General features: G+C 42.2%; 1 protein-coding gene across 4 annotated transcripts in view; it reads right to left on the bottom strand.

Moving 5' to 3' along the window:
• The window catches only part of ASXL3 (ASXL transcriptional regulator 3), a 129,078-nt gene that overhangs the window by 9,099 nt on the left and 102,242 nt on the right, over positions 1-17,737 (bottom strand). For all 4 annotated transcript variants that reach the window (XM_064170724.1, XM_064170721.1, XM_064170722.1 and 1 more), the window contains 3 exons: positions 11,023-11,119; positions 9,984-10,089; positions 2,553-4,503 (listed from right to left, as the gene is read on the bottom strand). In XM_064170724.1, the coding sequence (XP_064026794.1) occupies positions 2,553-4,503; positions 9,984-10,089; positions 11,023-11,119 (2,154 nt within the window). The remainder of the gene's footprint in view (positions 1-2,552; positions 4,504-9,983; positions 10,090-11,022; positions 11,120-17,737) is intronic.

Raw genomic sequence — 17,737 nt, 5'->3', positions numbered from 1 at the left:
TAACTGAGAAGATCGACCAGCCCAGTGCTGTGATACTAAAAATGAGCCGACGACTAAGCACCTGCTGCAAATGTGTGAATGAATAACCATCATGTAGCACTTTAGCTCCTTGGTCTCCAATGACTAATACATTAGGAACAGCCTGTCTGGACAACACATCTTGCAGTGTCTCCACTGAGCCTGTTTTCCATGGTACACCACAGACCACTTTAGAGCAACGGTCTAAAAGAAGTGACTCACCAAAGGACACAGCTGTTCCTTTCTCACTCACAACTTTAAGAGACTTGCTTTAGCACATTTCTCTGATACCTCACATACTACTGCATTTCATAAAGTGAAATCCTCAAACCTACCAATATTAAAGGTGAAAATATTAAAATTTTAAATATTAAGGAAAGTAATAACCTGCAGAATAGCTGGGAGTTATTAGTATGTTTCCAATTAGGAAAAGAGATCAAGAGTCCTGGGAGAACTTTATAACTCATAAACTTGTTCAGAATACTCAAAGAGTGGCAAGAAAAAAAGTCTATTTATTAAAAGGGACATAGGTAGTTAGTGCTGTGTCTTCTCTTCTGAAAACAACCAAGACAAAACCTAGGCAGCACTTGTAGAAAAAGTAGTCATAAGGTATGACAGAAAGTAGGAGCCACATAGAAGAGTGGCTTAGGAGAACTGGAGTGCTTCCTCCCCTTTTTAATTACAAAGGATAGTGGCTTGTTGGTGAGATGGCCCAAGAGTCAAACATTTGTTACATAAAAATTGATAGTCCAAGATTATTTTTCCAAAATGCTTTCCAGTTTTCCAGAATTCTCTTTCACTGGATGGAGGCCTCAGGGAGACTCAAAAAATCTTAAGACTCTGCTGGACTTAAAGCATCTGATTTTCCACAAGAGATCAGTGGAAAACAATATTAAGATGGCACTGGAATACATAGCTATTTATATGATCATACAACTTTATGCTGGTCTGGAGGGCTGCAATACTTCACTTCTCCTTTACATTTTTGGTTTACAAACAAACACTCACAGCTAATGTTGTAAGGCTTTAACATTTCATACAATCACAGAATGGTAGAGGTTAGAAGGAACGTCTGGAGATCATCTACTCAGCTCCCCCTGCCAAAGCGGCATCACCTAGGGCAGGCTGCACAGGAACACGTCCAGGTGTGAAAGAATATCACAAACTCACAATTACTACAAAAAATATTTTGCTTTTTGACTGAGTAGCAACTTGCTTGTTCCCACTTTGCATCACCAGAAGCCCTAAAGCTCTACGTGCTCAATTATTTTTATCATTACAGTCGTGACCTTTTTTACTCCCTAGTGATCTACTTTCCTTTGTGCTTAAAGTGATTTGAATTTATTAGGCTAGATAGAGATGTTCCAAATATGAAAGCATGTCACTAAACTCAGAAGGGGCTAACTTCCAATTGCATCACTGCTCATAAAAATAGATGAGTTGCAATACGCTGCCGCACTAGCGATGAAAACAGTTAGCCTGTTTGCCCTCCTGGGCAAATTAACAATGTTCAGTGATTGCAGCAGTTAAAAATAAATGTAGGAAAAGGCATTTCTGATTAATCAGGTACTAGCATTGCAAAGCCAAGGGCTTATGTTCAGCAAATTGGATCTAAAACTTGGCTGATGTCCAAAATGGAAAGGGTCAAAATGTTGAGCCTATATAGAACTAAATCTATGGATCCCTCCATTAGGGGGAAGAAAAAATGCAGCTTTCAACTGGAATTTACTTTCTTTCATAGGACACACGTTGAAGTATTTATTATTACTGTTAGCATCATATTAGTTATTAGATATATTATTATATTAGTTGTGGAGTCTCCCTCTCTGGAGATAACCAAAACCCACCTGGATGCATTCCTCTGTGATCTGGTATAGGTGATCCTGCTACGGCAGGGGGTGAGCTTTCGAGGTCCCTTCCAGCCCCTGACATTCTGTGATTCTATGATTTGCTTACCGTATCTTTGTTATGTTTTGCTTTGCCATCCACGCAGATACCTCAACGTACATCAATTAGACACTTCCCCCTGATAGGCAGGTCTGTCTCCAATTAATTCTACACAAAAACCTGATGCTTCAGCCTACCCCAAGCCCTGGGCTTGCAAATTGATCCCCGGCTATTCTGATGCTAGGCTCTCCTGCTGGGTTAAGGCGTTAGTTGTTAGTATTAGTATGGCAACATTCATTATTCATGCTCGCTGAAGAAGTCGTCTGCAGGAGAACAAGCAGATAAGACAGCTGGGCAATTAGACAAACAAGTAGCACTGTGGAAACAATGGGGAAGCTCTTGAATTAGATTAAGCCAGAAAACCTTCCCTCACACAAAAGCAATTTCGTATGGAAGGCCCTAACTGAACAACTATAGGTACACTCGCATCAGAAGTCATCTGGCATGGTAGGAATGTCACAGCAAAGGGAAGTCAGCACCCCCCAAACCTCCACAGACCCCACACATGCACTACCTGTGTCTGCCCGCAGTCAGCAGCGGGGCCAGCCCCCTAGCTTCCAAGTCAGCCTGATCACTCATCACTTTACCTTAAGGGGTGGAACTCGGGGCTCCTCTCTAGGCGGTTGGTCTTTCTCAGATGGGCTGGTCGAGGAAGCGCTACGGCTAGGCTGATCCTCATCTATTCTAGCTCTCTTCTCTTTGCAGATTCCAAAGCTGTGCTGTTCTGCTGTCTTCCTCTTTGGGATCTCTGGGTCTCTACTTTCATTCCTCACTTCAGGTGATTTTGTGGGTTCTAACGATTTGGAAGCATGTGAACTCTCTAGCCGGCTCTGGGTGCTGCCTGTTAGCTTGTGGGATTTGTTTCTGCATACTTCAGAGAAAGAAGCTTTCTCCAGAGATGAGGTATAGAGTTTATCATGTGGCTTTGAGGGAAGCAGTTCGATATTTTTGCCAGCTGACGCTTCTGATAAGACAGTCACCTCTGGTGGCAGGAGCGCACCTTTCTTGTCACCCCTCTGCTGAACACCATGACTTTTAACTTTGATCACCTCTGGAGGAGAGTGGTCTGGGATGGAAGCAATGTAGGATTTCTCGACTTCAGGATGTGATTTACATGGCTGATGACTGAGGTTTTTGCTTTGAGGCTCTTCCAAGACTGAAGTATCAGGTATAATTGTCAGTGGAACAACTTTCACATTTTCAGGGGCGCTCTGAAGCTGCTTTGGCTGAACAACAAGATTCTCTTCTTGCACCACCTTAGGAATGGCAGAGCTTTCCTCTTTCAACGGGGGAAGAGAGTCTTCCAACAAACATGGTGACTTCCTCTGCTGCAGAAGAAGTCTTTCGTTGTTTGGGGAATTAGAAACTGGAGACGTCTCCGATGGAAGAGGCAAACTATTTGCCACAGATGCTTCAGAAGTCAGAACAGAAGACACTGAAGATGTTTCTGATGTTAAAGGCAAATCAGACATCGGCGACGTTTCTGACGTTAAAGGTAAATTAGAAGCTGGTGATGCCTCTGATGTTAAAGGTAAGTTTGACATCAGAGATGCTTCTGAGGTTACAGGTGAGGTTGACATTGGAGAGATTTCTGACATTAAAGGTGTGTGCAAGTTTTCATCACTAGCCTTTTGCTGAATGTCACCCTCAATGTTTTCAGTACTGGACACTTCAGACAAGCAAGCTGTTTCAAGAGACGCTGGAGTACAGGGTTCCTCTGAAGTCGACTGAGTGTCTCCTCCAGGAGACGCAATACACACACACGGTCCTTCTGGGCTTACAGAGGAAAAGGAAGTTTCAGAAATGCAGGGATTCTCAGACAACTGTTCCTCAGGGTCACTCTGAAGCTCCATGTCCACTGCAATGCCTCCACCAGTGAACACGGAGCCCTCCAGACCAGCATTCTGCATTTCTGGTGCAATTAGCTCTTTTGCAGACTCAGAATCCTTCTCTGCTGTATCGCTGACAGAGTTCGTGGATGAAGCTGATTGTGCTGGTGATACGCAATCCTCCAGCTGATCTATCACAACTGACATCTCTTCCTGAGGGCATTCTGACTTCAACTCCACTTTAATTTCAATGTGAGGTACAGTATCAGTTACATCATTCATCATGACACAGGACTCAGTGCTGTCTGCAAGCTGTACTGCCTCTGTTTCTTCATTTGTGCCAGCTGGACTGACTGACTCCTCAGAAAACTCGTGTTCTGTTTTATGGTTCTCCTCCTGGCATTCACAAATACTTGTCTCAACCTCTTCAGCAATCTCCTCTTGAATGACTGATTCTTCAGGTATCAGTACATCCTCTGAGTCTGCTGTTACATCCTTTCCAGGAACCTGCTCCATACCACAGAGAGTCGGACAACAATCTTTCTCTGCTAGAGGTGGAATTTTAGTGCTTTTCTCCTCTTGGTCATCAAAGGTTGCTTGCTTAGAAGGCCCAGGCGTGCCAGAAGATCCACATAAAGAATTGCTTTCATCCTCATCATTGTTCTGCACTGCAGTGAGTTTCATTGATTCCCCTCTTGACATTCCCAATCTAAAGAAAAACACACAAAATTAAAAAGGTCTTTCCATGGCAGACACGACAAAGGAATGAGATCATCTTTCTCACCCACGTCTTTTGTTTACAAAAAAGGACATAAAGTTTAAAGCAGTGGTTTGGTTAAGTGCTCTCTGAATAATTCATACAGAGTTTTATGTGTTTTGGAAACCTCACAGCGCAGAATTTCTTACCAGTGTGAAAAAACTTAGTTGCTTTTTTTTTTTTCAGAAGGTAATCTATTATTCATTATTTGACTGTTTGGCACTTCAATGAAGTTTAAAAAATGAGCTACACAGATTCAGCACTACCCATACTCTGCTTCAGCTTCTGTGTTCTGCCCTTTTTTCTTTACAGTACGATGCAATAGGACCACAGAGTGGAAACAAAGTGGAAATGCACAACTCTATCTTACTCTGCCAGTATCAGTTCTAAAGGAAACTCCTTTTTGCCTCCTATACCTACACTTAGAGTCAATGCAGTCAGTAACATAATTTAAGTGATACACTTTATAGGAAAAGCTGCACCTAAAACTAGTCAGGAGCTGGGGTTGTTGAGCCTAGAGAACAGGAGGCTCAGGGGTGACCTCATTGCTGTCTACAACTACCTGAAGGGAGGCTGTAGCCAGATGGGGTTGGGCTCTTCTCTCAGGCAACCAGCAACAGAACAAGGGGACACAGTCTCAAGTTGTGCTGGGGGAGGTCTAGGCTGGATGTTAGGAGGAAGTTGTTGGCAGAGAGAGTGATTGGCATTGGAATGGGCTGCCCAGGGAGGTGGTGGAGTCACTGTCCCTGGAGGTGTTGAAGCAAAGCCTGGCTGGGGCACTTAGTGCCATGGTCTGGTTGATTGGACAGGGCTGGGGGATAGGTTGGACTGGATGATTTGGGAGGTCTCTTCCAACCTGCTTGATTCTATGATTCTATCTCTTTCAGCTTTGCAATTGGATTGTCATTTCAAAATTGTGAGGAAAATCAAAATAACTCCATTTGAGCCTCATTTTACATCTCAAGAGTCAATTATAAAGATCTCAGTTGAGAGCTTGTGTGGCTTTGCTCCATTCTTTCAGCAAAAGAAACAACCTCATTGCAGATAAATCTCTAAATAAACAGATCTATGTATACATTATTCACTCACTGTAATTAACAAGAAGTTTAACATTCTTGAGGAGCTAAAAAGACACATGTTTATAGTCTCAGCATTCATTCTCAGGGGTGAAGGAACCATTCCTAGGAAATACTTCTCTTTCCAAGATTTTCTTACCTTTGGTCCTGAAAATAATAGTTTAAAACCCCCAACAAAATATAAGCCATGGGCTGTTAAAAAAAAGTATTCTAACAAAATGTGTGCACTCTGACATAAGGACACTGGGGGTACAGGTGTTCAGCATCTTTAATAAGACTTTCCAAGCAGATTTTGTGCCTCAGCAATTCCATTATAGTAAAAACATACACAAAAGCTTGGTTAGGAGCTCTTAAAAGAAATTTCATGGTCTTAAGGGTCTTCTAATCTAACTAACTGAAATTTGAGCTCTATCCTCATTTTTATCAGAAAACAGAATAATATGGAAATAAGCAAGCATAAAGGATACTCAGAAACTATGGAAGGAAGACAACTTGTCAGTGTGCAGCCAGAGGACACAGATCACAAAGGTCCATGTGTATAGAAGTATACCATGAGCATGTAAAACAGTACAGAAAAAACACACAAAACCCCAAAGTAGTGCAGAACATATATGTAAAACCCAAAAATAGTACAGAATAAGCACATCAAACCCCAAAGCAGTACAGAATAAACAGGTTAAACCCCAAAATCTGTGGCTGAAGATTTTAAACCCATTGAACAGATGCAGTACAGTGACAGCTGTAAATACAAGAACCCCAAACAGCATGGAACTGGCAACCCAAAAAGCACTCTCTGAGCAATTATTAATATTGCCTACTACTAGTGACTTAACATGCACAAAACCTCCCTATGCCATCAATGTGCTGAGGAAGGATCCTCTAGAGAGCAACTCAGAACAGCAAATTTACAACTCCCACACTGACTGCATAGACATCTACAGACTCCAGGTTGCCCATACAGACCAAGTTTAGGTTATAAGTGTAGGTGACTAAGGTTCAGTTTACTCAGGTTTAGGTGAGTAACTTTCATCCTCCAAAGCTCTTTGTGTAAATGAGAAAAAGTTATCTAAAGGAAATCAGAGAGGAGAAAGAAATCCCCTTCAGTGCTCAAAACTGAACCTGTGGTTTATTCTCACTTGCTGCCTTACACATCATGAAAAAATATTACCTGATACTTATCTTTATGGAATGAAAATCAGCAGAGGAATGAAGGACAGGATAAAGGTGAATGCAGCTCTCACATAGCCACTATGCAAATATACACATTCTAGTAACATTTTGAAGAGGAAAAAGTGTAAGAGAAGTTAAGATAATGCAGGATTAAAGCCAGCAGAATGTGTACTGAATATGAATTGGTGTTTTCTTCCATATTGGATATGCTACTATCTGGAGGAAAATACTGCAGTGAAGAAAAAGGCTTTCAAAAGGAGAAGGCTGAAGATCAGCATATTTAAGGCAATCTCAGGTTGCAAGATAAACAGATGATCTGTCTTCCTTAGAGGGAGAGATACCCAAAGTTAGCAAAACAGCACAAAAATAGGAGGACAGCAGTAAACAGCCCTCAGTGAAACTGCTAAGGACAGAATTCAACTGATACAGTAAGGGCACTCAGTCAACAAATCAAAAGTGCTCAGCTACATGGATGCTGCTGTTTTAGTGCTGTCATAAGTAACACCATGGAAAACAATAAATGAATTCATGGAAGATTAAACCAGCAAGAAAATTCAGAGGAGGTCCACCCAAAATTAAAGTTGTGATTTAGTGAGTTGGCTGCACTGCCCTGACACGTAACTCTCTCAAGAGTGGCAGAAGAAACAACAGATTGAGACAATAGAGGATAACCCTTGCAATCCTGGGGCAACAAGCCAGGAGAATGTGGATTTCTGGCAGTGTGCATGAGCTGATCCGAAAGAAATGCCTGCAAAATGCAGTTACTGCTTTTAAAACATAGTCAGAAAGAAGAAAAACGAACAACTGTCAGGAAATGGAAAGAGAACACAAACAGACAGAAATAAACTGCAACTAAGAGTCCCATGATAGACAGCCCGGGTACAGATAAGAGCAAACACAAGAAACAATGGGTAGAGCCAACATGGAAGAAGCCTTTCTAAACCCTTTGAATGTCATGACCTGGGGAGTGTGTAAAAATCTTTGCAAAGATTCTGTATCTATTAATGGTCTTTCTCTAAGTGTATGGTGAAACTTGAATTTACTTGTGGAACATGAAAAGGTCACATTAGTTGAGGTCAGAGCAAAATCACCACACTGTGAAGTAAGCAAGTTAGACTGCAAGAGAGATCTATTGTGAAGACAGTGTGCATGAAAGCTCAGGAAGCTCTCAAATCTGATATCAGTTGAATCAACACAGCTGAGAGGGACAAAGCCTGGTCACACTCAAAGCAAGTTTAAAAACCAAAGAGACAAAAAAAAAGGTGAGAGAAGCCACACAACATGGAAATGACAGCAAAAGCTACCACTCAGTCATATATGATAACGACTGAGCAAAAGTGCTTAAATCTGGGCAAGCAGCAAAGCAGCAGAATCTGCCCACATAACTTCGAAGGAAGAGAAGTCAAGCTGGGGAAAGGGCAGGGGGGATCAGATTTAATACTGTACTCAAAATGGAAATTATGTGCAGGATGACATTTTGCATTACAATGTGGATGTCAGGAACCTATCAGCCCAAATGACATGTATCACTGCAGACTGAGTAATTACCTGCCAGCCATTGCAGTGTCCAGCATTCAGGCAGCACGGCAGGACTCTGGCTCTGCACGATGCTGAGCGGCGCTCTCTGGGCGTGCGACAGTCACTTGTGACTGAGGAACAGCTTCGGCTAGAGCCAGGCGCTCCTGCTTTGTGCTGCTCAACTTCTCACCAAGCCTTTATAGTCCTTACATAGTCCTTCCCCCCACGAAAGACTGCTAAGTGACTCTTCCCTTGGTGTGTGGAACGAAAAGCCATTATGCTCCTGATCTGAAAACCTAATTAATACCTTCTGATACTAAAGGGATCAACACCTGGACCACTCTGGGCTCTCAAAGCTGTTAAGTCAGAAATTAAGTGCTTGACAATAAGAAAGTCTGTCATGTTAGGACCCTAGAATTTTCATTATACATAAAGAGAAAGCACTGTAGAAATAATATTCACGTGGGGAGGAAGCAGCTAGGAAGGATGTGCAAAGGAAAATATTAAAAGGGATCTGTTCATTTGCTGCTTTGTTTTCACTACATTTCCCAGTGGTCCGAGGCAGTGAGGAGTGAGAAGCAGCATTGTTGCTGTAGAAACACTGTAGTTAAGCCTTAACCTTTAAATTAATCACTTACATGAATGGTTCCCTATGCCCTGAATTTTCTAAGTAAAAAGCATCTAACAGCAAAACTAAGACATTTCACATGAGGGTGGTTCCCATGGCACATTTTTTTTGCTAAGTATTATGCATAAATTCCATTAAAACATACATGAAAAAAAAAAACAGTACTTCTAAAGAATCAGTTCATAGTTTTCAATACTTTTAATACTTCATGTGTTTAAAAACAGAGATCTAATTCTAAGCACTGATGGACTGACCTTTCAAAGGAAGAGTTGTGAATTTTAAAAGCTGTGAATCTGTTTAAATGTTGGGTTTAAAACACCTGAGTGTAAGAACTGACTCCTCACCAGCTGCAAGAATGCCATCTTTGTATCATCATCAATGAAACTGGGCTGACCTATCCTCACTGTGCACCTGCAGTGATACTATCTCATTAATTTAAGTCAGTTAAGGGTATTTATTTATTCCCTGCATCTCTTTTCTAAAACTAGACTAGCCATTGTCACTTCCATCTGTCTCTGACCAACATTTCCTGCATGCCAATGCTGTACTCCAGCAAAGGGCCACCTCAAACGATAAAAAACACCATTTGGGTTGAGGAATTTTGCAGCTAGCTTAGGAAAAACTAAGAAAAGAAAACATGCTACAGAAATATCTCCACTGGTCTTCTAGTCTGTAGGAACTGCTCTTGCATTTTGCAGGGTGTGGGGAGGGGAAGAGAATTGCCCTAATGCTGTCTTTCAAAAGATAATTAGAAAATACTCACATGCCTGGGCCTTCTGTCCTAAGCTCTCCTTGGAATGAATTTTTATGGATGAGTTATGAACCTCTAAAAAGGCAATTGTAATGCAAGGGCAGACACACCACTGTAATTCTACCCACAACTTCTGCTACTGGGGAACGACTGCCTTTGATAAGTGCTTTATTAAGTTTTACAGCATATGACCACGCTATGTGAAGCAGAGAATTATATTTTCATTTCCTCCTAAAAGAAAAGAAAATAATAAAAAAGCAAAGCTTTTATTCTTTGCTCTGATACTTACTTCTCACCATAAAACCTTTCAAAGAATTTTTCTTTCCAAGGTTCTGTTTTCTTTTCCTTTTCGATCTCTTGTCTGATGCGCAGCTGCATTTCTGGCGTAAACTCTCCTGAAAAACAAAGAGTAACATGTTGAATAAAAGTTGTCAAGGATTAGCTTAGTATGGGCAACTAGAAATTACAGACACAAAGGTGCCACACAGTGATTTCTCTTACAGTTACAGTCATCCAACAATTCCAAATGACAATAATGAAAACCAAAAGCGAGTGGGGCTGTGGCCGTTTGAGCTGATCCTCTAGCTCAGACATAGGGAAGAGATGAACATTCCAGGGATAGGCCACATAAATGGCAACAATAGATAAATTAATATAATTTCATTGGAGCATCAAGAACTTAATGTCTAGAAGCACAGTTTGTTCTCCCCCTTCTCCCGCTGGCTTCTGCTGCTGCAGCTTCGCCTATCTTCCCCGGCTGCTGTTTTGGCTACTGCTGCTTCTGCTGCTTCGCTGCTGCCTGACCCCTCCCCTATCTCCCTTAAGGTTATTGTATTGTTGTTTTTTTCCTTTTTCCTTCCTTCCTTCTCTAGTTATTATTTCTCTTTACATTGTTATACTTATACTATAAGAAAATACAATTTCATCTTTCCCTGACTTTCAAAAAAGTAGGGAGATTTGTGTTGTGAATTTTCTTCCCAGGGGAGGGATCAGCCCAAACCTGGGACAGGGGCATAGAAAGATTTCATTTGCCTTACAACATCTGCATTTCCAAAGTACACTGGTGGGATTTGGTTGCATGTATTTATGTTTGTGAGGCTGGCAGGGATGGAAAAGCTTGGGGTTTTTTCCCAACTGCCAAAATCAGCTGCCATGGCAAGCTGAGAAAGTGTACACTGAGCTCACAATGCAATCAGCAATTTCCCCTCCGCTGAATTACTGGTGTGTTACACTCCCTACTCTAAAAGCAGTTTGCAAATGTAGAATGAGAGACACTCTTCATAAAAAGAATTAACCTCTGGTAAGTCTGAGAACAAGTGGAGAGTTACCTTCTGCCAGTCGCTGTTTCCACCCCTGTGCTGCATAGGCGAAGAATTCATTATTCAGAGCAGAGCTGCTGAGGCGCAAAACTCCATCACTGCCCATCTAGAAAAGAAGCCGATGGCAGCAGAAGACAGTGTCAGAACCAGCATCAGCTAAGATCACAGAACACCAGAGCTCCAGTTAATGGAAATGGAGAGGGGAAGGGAGTAGGAGCAACAAAGAAAATTACCTACTGCTACTAAACCAGCATTTTCATTACAGTCCTTAGTGGATGTGCCAGGGGGCTAGCCCAGCACCAGTGTGCTCTCTTCAGGCAGCAGTACTACTGAAGGTAACTCAGTTAACACCTGGCTGCCATGTTGTAATTACAGCCCTCTATCTTAAGCCTGTGTCTAGAGCACAATCAAAAATCAAGATGTTGGTCATTATACTTGTGCATCTGCAGGGAATATGGTACAAACCAGATCAATTAGATTCACAGAATGGGTTGGGTTGGAAGGGACCAGTTCCAACCCCCCTGCCATGGGCACAGTTGCCTTCCACTAGCCTGGGTTGCTCTAGCTCCCATCCAATCTGGCCTTGAGCGCCTCCAGAGTATCCACAACCTCCCTGGGCAACCTGTTCCAGTGATTCACCACCCTCACTGGAAAGAATTTCTTCCTAATCTCCAGTCTAAATCTCCCCTCTTCCAGCTTAAAGCCACTGCCCTTCATCCTACCACTACAAGGCTTTGTAAATCAAATAGAATGAAGACAGAAACTTTGCTATTTCTGAGTGAACCTAATACCCATGTTAGCAAATATGCTCTACTGGCAGAACAGTGGATGGCAGCTAACCTTAACAAAAAGGTGGTGAAAGCTCAGCACTAAACCCAAAACAAGCTAAGCACATCAATTTATAGCCATCGATAGTGAAAACTGTGGAAGAAGATTATAATTATTATTACTTTCTACATCTGTCAAGCCAACACATTTTACAGCCTGTTAACATGTGTTTCAGCTATGCAACAGCCCTGACTCTCACTGCTTGTTTCAAACTGGAGGCAGAGAGAAGCAGACGTGTCAGAAACAGTAAATGCTATTTAGCTGCATGTCCCTTGCTGAGCTCTATGTTTCACTGATTATACTGGCCCCACCTTCAGAACAGCCTGGGGTAATTTACTCCTTGCCTAGCTGACATCCTGTTGCACAATAATCTCATAGGAACAAACCAGAAAGATGTGAAATAGGAGAGACAGAGTGATAAGCATGAACTCTGAAAACCAGGCAGTGCTAAAGGCATTTGGTTCCAGCATGAAAATTGTATGTGTGTGGTAGTGGGGTCCCTCAGCAGCATATGAACCTCCAGCACTGCTGCCTGTGATTTCCTGCTCTATGGCACTGTTTTGCCAACAAGTCATAGGATTTGCATTCATCTGGGGAGGAGATATAATGCTGCTACACTTCTCAGCACGTGGGTTGTGGAATACTTGCATGTTAATTACAGACAGGCTATGACTAATGCTGAAGCTGGATAAAAAGTGGGAAGAAACAGTGAAACGTGCAACAGAAGCAACAAGAAAACCAAACCAAGGAGACAAAAGGCCATAAAGAACATGTGTGTGTTGTATACAGCAAACTGTAAGAGCCATTATTTTCCTTTTGCACAAATGTGCTTTTTCAGAAATCACAGAATCTCAGAATGTCAGGGGCTGGAAGGGACCTCCAAAGCTCTTTCAGTCCAACACCCCTGCCAGTGCAGCATCACCTAGACCAGATCACACAGCAACACAACTAGGCAGGTTTGGAATATCTCCAGAGAGGGAGACTTCACAATCCCCCTGGGCAGCCTGTTCCAATGTTCTGTCACCCTCACAGGGGAAAAAGTCCTCCTCATGTTTAAATGAAACTTTCTATGCCTCAGCTTCCACCCAGTGCCCTTTGTTCTGTCATCAGGCATCACCCAGCAGAGCCTGGCTCCAGCCTCCTGGCACTCACCCTGCACATATTGATAACCACTGATGAGGTCACCTCTCAGTTTCTTCCTTCTCCAAGCAGCACAGCCCCAGCTCCCCCAGTCTCTCCTCATAACAGAGATGCTCCATTTCCCTTCAGCATCTTTGTGGCGCTGCACTGAACTCTCTCAAGTAGTTCTATGTCCCTCTGGAACTGGGGGGGTCCAGAGCTGGACACAGTACTCCAGATGAGGACTCACCAGGGCAGAGTACAGGGGCAGGAGAACCTCTCTCCACCTACTAGCCACAGCCCTTCTAATACATCCTATAATGTCACTGCCCCTCCTGGCCACAATAGCACATTGCTGGCTCATGGTCAATCTCCCATCAACTAGGATCACGGAATCAACCAGGATGGAAGAGACCTGCAAGATGATCCAGTCCAACCTATCACCCAGCCCTAGCCAGTCAACTAGAACTGGGACCCCAGATATTTTACATTCCAGAATCAGTATACTCAAGGGAGTTTTTTAGGCACCAATGCCTTTTGCACCTGAAAAAAACAAATATGAGGATGGTGAAAAACAGCACTTGCACAATTTCCCAAGAAGTAAGATGAAGTTACAGAGCAAACAACCACAAGTTACTAAATAAAATTCCCTGCTCCTCAAAGCAAGGTGCTGCAGCAACCTTCAGCTTCAACATAAATGGAGGTGAAACAGTAACACACATTCATGTTAATGTTGGTTCTACTCCAAACTTCAGTAAACTCAAGATTTTATCCCAGTGTTTCAGAGGAGAGGGTAATACAGACATGAAATTGCTATTATCATGTTTAACTTCATTTAACTGCAGGCTGTCTCTGAAAGGCATAGTCCTTCTGAAACTCCATTGCTCAGCTGATGGCAGAGTGGAGCAGTATCCCTAGCCAGGCCAACAAATCTCACAGGGAAGTAATCATTTGCAGACAATCATTTTCTGTTAAATCAGCATCATGATCCAACTTATTCTAAGGTCATAGGATCAGTAAATCTCACACAAAGTTGGAATGTACTGCAAGAGATGGACAGAAAATGCCATTTTTCAGCATTAATACACTTCCAGACTGCACTAAACAGAGTATGGAAGTGTAGCCAAGTGTGATTGAGCTATTTCACCAGGCTGCATAAATCAAGAGCATCACGAAGACTGCCAAGTCAAGAGCACAAGAACAGTGTCAGCTTCGTTGTTGTAAGGATATGAGAAAAGCAAGGTTTGTAGCAAGAGTTACTCTGCCTTTTATTTTATTAGCTTGGGGAAAAAAGTGCCAAGTTTTGGGGTGCAAAATCTCCTATAAGGTGTGAACTGCAAAGGTAGAAAGAGGTTCAACCCAATTCAGACGTTAACTAGTCCACCTGAGAGCAAAGCACAGAACAGGAAGCAAATGTTAGGAAGGTCATAGGTGAAGTTTACTGGTTCTTGTCAACCACCAAACAACACACGTGGTAAGTGTTGTGGAAGAACAACACAGAAGAAACAGAGCAGAGGGGGAGAATGGAAAGACTGCAGATGTAAAATATGATGTTGAAGACAGGTTAAGAAAAGTGAGAAGAACAAACTCATGAAGTCACTGCTGACCTTGTGGTAGTCTATGACATTAGCTAACAAACTGAGTGAAATCTTCATTTCTTACCTCACCCAAGGGTGTTTTCACCCAAGTCAAAAAGTTAAAGTGGAAACTGAAAATTCTGAAGCCTAAGGGTCTATCCTCTGATGACAGAGACAGCACAATTAACCACTAGCTCTAAATTAGAAGTTGAAGAAACATGCCAATAAAGCAGTTCTTAAATACACTATTAATTTTTATGGTATTTAAAAAGTGCTGCCCAACAGAGACAGTCTGCTAATGAGCTGGAACAACAAACATTTCATGGAAAGTTTATGTTTTATTCTGCTGAGCTTTAAATTTCTGTTTTTCTGATTAAGCACAATGGTAGAATTATGTTTTCTAATTCACACTTCTGTGCAGAATTCACAATGGCTTTTAGCAGCTCCTCTTTTTATCAAAGAAAACAAAAAACCTCTCAACCCCAAAACATATCTGCTAAAAGCCAACATCTGTTTGCATTACAAAGCAAATGTCAAATGCCTGTAGCAAGAAGAACTGAGTCATCTTTCTATGAACTACTACTTCAATCCTTTTCCTCCAAGTTCCACTGAAAATCTAGCAAAAAAAAAAAGTGACTTTAAGCTTCAGAAGAGGCTGCAGCACCACAGTGCATATCTCAGCATGCATGAGGCTCTACCAGCTGGGCATCCTCTGAATGCAGAGTGCTGTGAACCGGGTGAGTGCTTTGGAACACACACTTCAGTGACCAGTTTTTGTGCTTTCTTTACACTTCCATATACTGGGTAGGTCAACCATGTCCAGATTCATGTTTGCTGGTGCTATAAACTTCCACCAGTTCCTATGCTGGTCATCATGAAATCTGATGCTCTGATGCATTAATTGGTCCGTGTCTTTGCCAGCAAATCCCAGATCTCAGGGTGCTTAACACCAAGCTTGGTGGCTCATCTCGTGAACTTCTCTTTCAAAGTTCCTACTTTGTAACACAGGCTACCTGCTCAGATTCCTTCAGCCACCCAAATGCAGATGCAAGCAGTAATCATTTAAAGCTATTGACCACTTCAACAGAAAACACTGATCTCAGCCACACAGACACATTCTGGGCAGATACAAGCCAGAACCTACAGGGTACCTCTAACCTCTAGATGAAGTAGGGTGCTAGACTCCATACCAGTGTGCATAAGAAGTCCATAGCTTGCTTGCTCCCCTTCTCTTTAAGCTCTGAGGAGTAAGTGCAATGGTTAAACCTAGGCATCTGTTTCTGTCAGCAGTGACAGACGTACATGGGTAATGCACTTGTGGTTTAATAGGTGCTATAGGCAGAATGGCTTTAGTATTTTCACCCAAGCCCCAGGAAGGTTTGGAGATATAGCAATAAGCAAGCAAAAATGAAAAAGAGCCCTCAGAGAAGAAAGGAAAGAGTGACCTGCTCATTTCTCCAAAATCTGAATGCTGGATTTACACACGGGGCCCAATAGTATGGGCAAATCAAATCAAATCAAATCCTGTTCTGTGGACCTCTGCCAAAACAAGTTTATTTATAAAAGGAGGGGTTAAAGAAGGGGCCAATGTGATGGCAGTGGTACATTTATTTCAGTCTTTGATGGTGGAACACTAGTGCAAGAGCTACAAATGGTACGTAGGAGGAACTGGAAGATTTTGTTGAACAATCAACATTTTGACTTAATTGGCAAAGTGGAGATCTGATAATTGATATGCCTGATAGTAGTGTAAAAGACTAAAGCTTGTCTGGGGAAAAATAAGGAAGAAGAAATGACAACAGAATGAAAAACCACTGTGTTTCAAGGAGGCCTACTTTCCTAAGTGCAGAAAGAGTTGGGAGAATCCCCAAGAATGTGGTGTGAGGGGAGAAAAAAATGTTAAAGAATCCTCACAGTTTTTTAAGCAAACAATACTGACCTCAGGGAGTGCAAAGCCTCCTGCAAAGGAAGAATGGGGATTGTACAACAAGGCCACATTGTCTTAGTTAGGACCTCACTGCTGATCTCACAGCATGCATGGAATAGAAATGAGGGCAACTTACTCAGCGCGAATACCACAGCAGAACATGGCATAACAGGCCAGATTTAGAGACAGTTGGTGAGGGACACATCAAACTCTGGAGGACATAATTCTGTTAAGCACATTAGGAGAAGACGATGAAAGAAAAAGCTCACTGTGCAACGTGGAAAACAACTAGGGGGGTAAAGAGCCAAAGCTAATGTTCACTGTGCCTTTCTGCATCCATCTTCACCACAAAGCTGCTGCGTTGGAGCATCTGATGTAATTAGTGCCAGCAACAAAGCAAGGGGCTGAATAATTACTACTTAAATGCATTCAAATCGTTTGGCCTTGATAGACTAGTCTGTTAGATGTCCAGTTATGATCTATTTCAGAACTGTTCAGACAGATTTCAGAGCAGTGAAAAGAACAACTGCAAAATCGCATGTGTACAGCATACATGCATCACCTGTGTCTGAAGAGGGGATAAACACAGAACTCTGTGGGGTGCACACAGAAAACTGACTAATTGTTTTTTGGGGGGGATGCCCTTGGGCATCCCAAGATATTTATACAGACACATTCTAGGCAGATTCAAGCTAGACCCTACAGGGGATCTCTAACCTTTTGAGGAAGCTGGGTTCTAGACTACACATCGCTGCACAGAAGAAGCCTATGGTTAAATATCCTGTCTCTAAGATCTGGAGGTTATGTGCAATGGTTAAAGCATGAGATACCACACTATACACCACTGCCTGGAACTTAACAGGGAGCTGAGCAACAGCCAACACAGATTTGTCAAGAAGAGGTCAGTTTATTTTCTTTCTGGCAGCATGAGCCCTTGTGATAGAGGAGAAACAGCACACTTTTAAGACCTTGATTTTAACAATGCTGGGTCAAATGACCTTTTCTAAGCAAAGCTAGGATATATAAATTGGAGCTAGGTGGCTACAAAACTACTCAGAACTCTTTACTTAGGGAACTATTATTAATTAATTAATTTATTGTCACCTGGGAGACTGCATTTCAGGAGTAAGATAAACGAATTTGCAAACAACATCAGTTAGAGAGGGACTGAGCACCCTGAAATCTACAACTGAACTTCAGGATTCTGTTGATGTATTTGAGAATGACCTTGGAAACAGCAAAGATAAGTAGGGCGTTGCAACAGTGGCAAATG

This window comes from Pogoniulus pusillus, chromosome 34, assembly GCF_015220805.1.
Source record: "Pogoniulus pusillus isolate bPogPus1 chromosome 34, bPogPus1.pri, whole genome shotgun sequence".
NCBI lineage: Eukaryota > Metazoa > Chordata > Aves > Piciformes > Lybiidae > Pogoniulus > Pogoniulus pusillus.
Note: the sequence above shows the minus strand (reverse complement) of the source record. Positions and strands in the feature narration are given on the sequence as shown.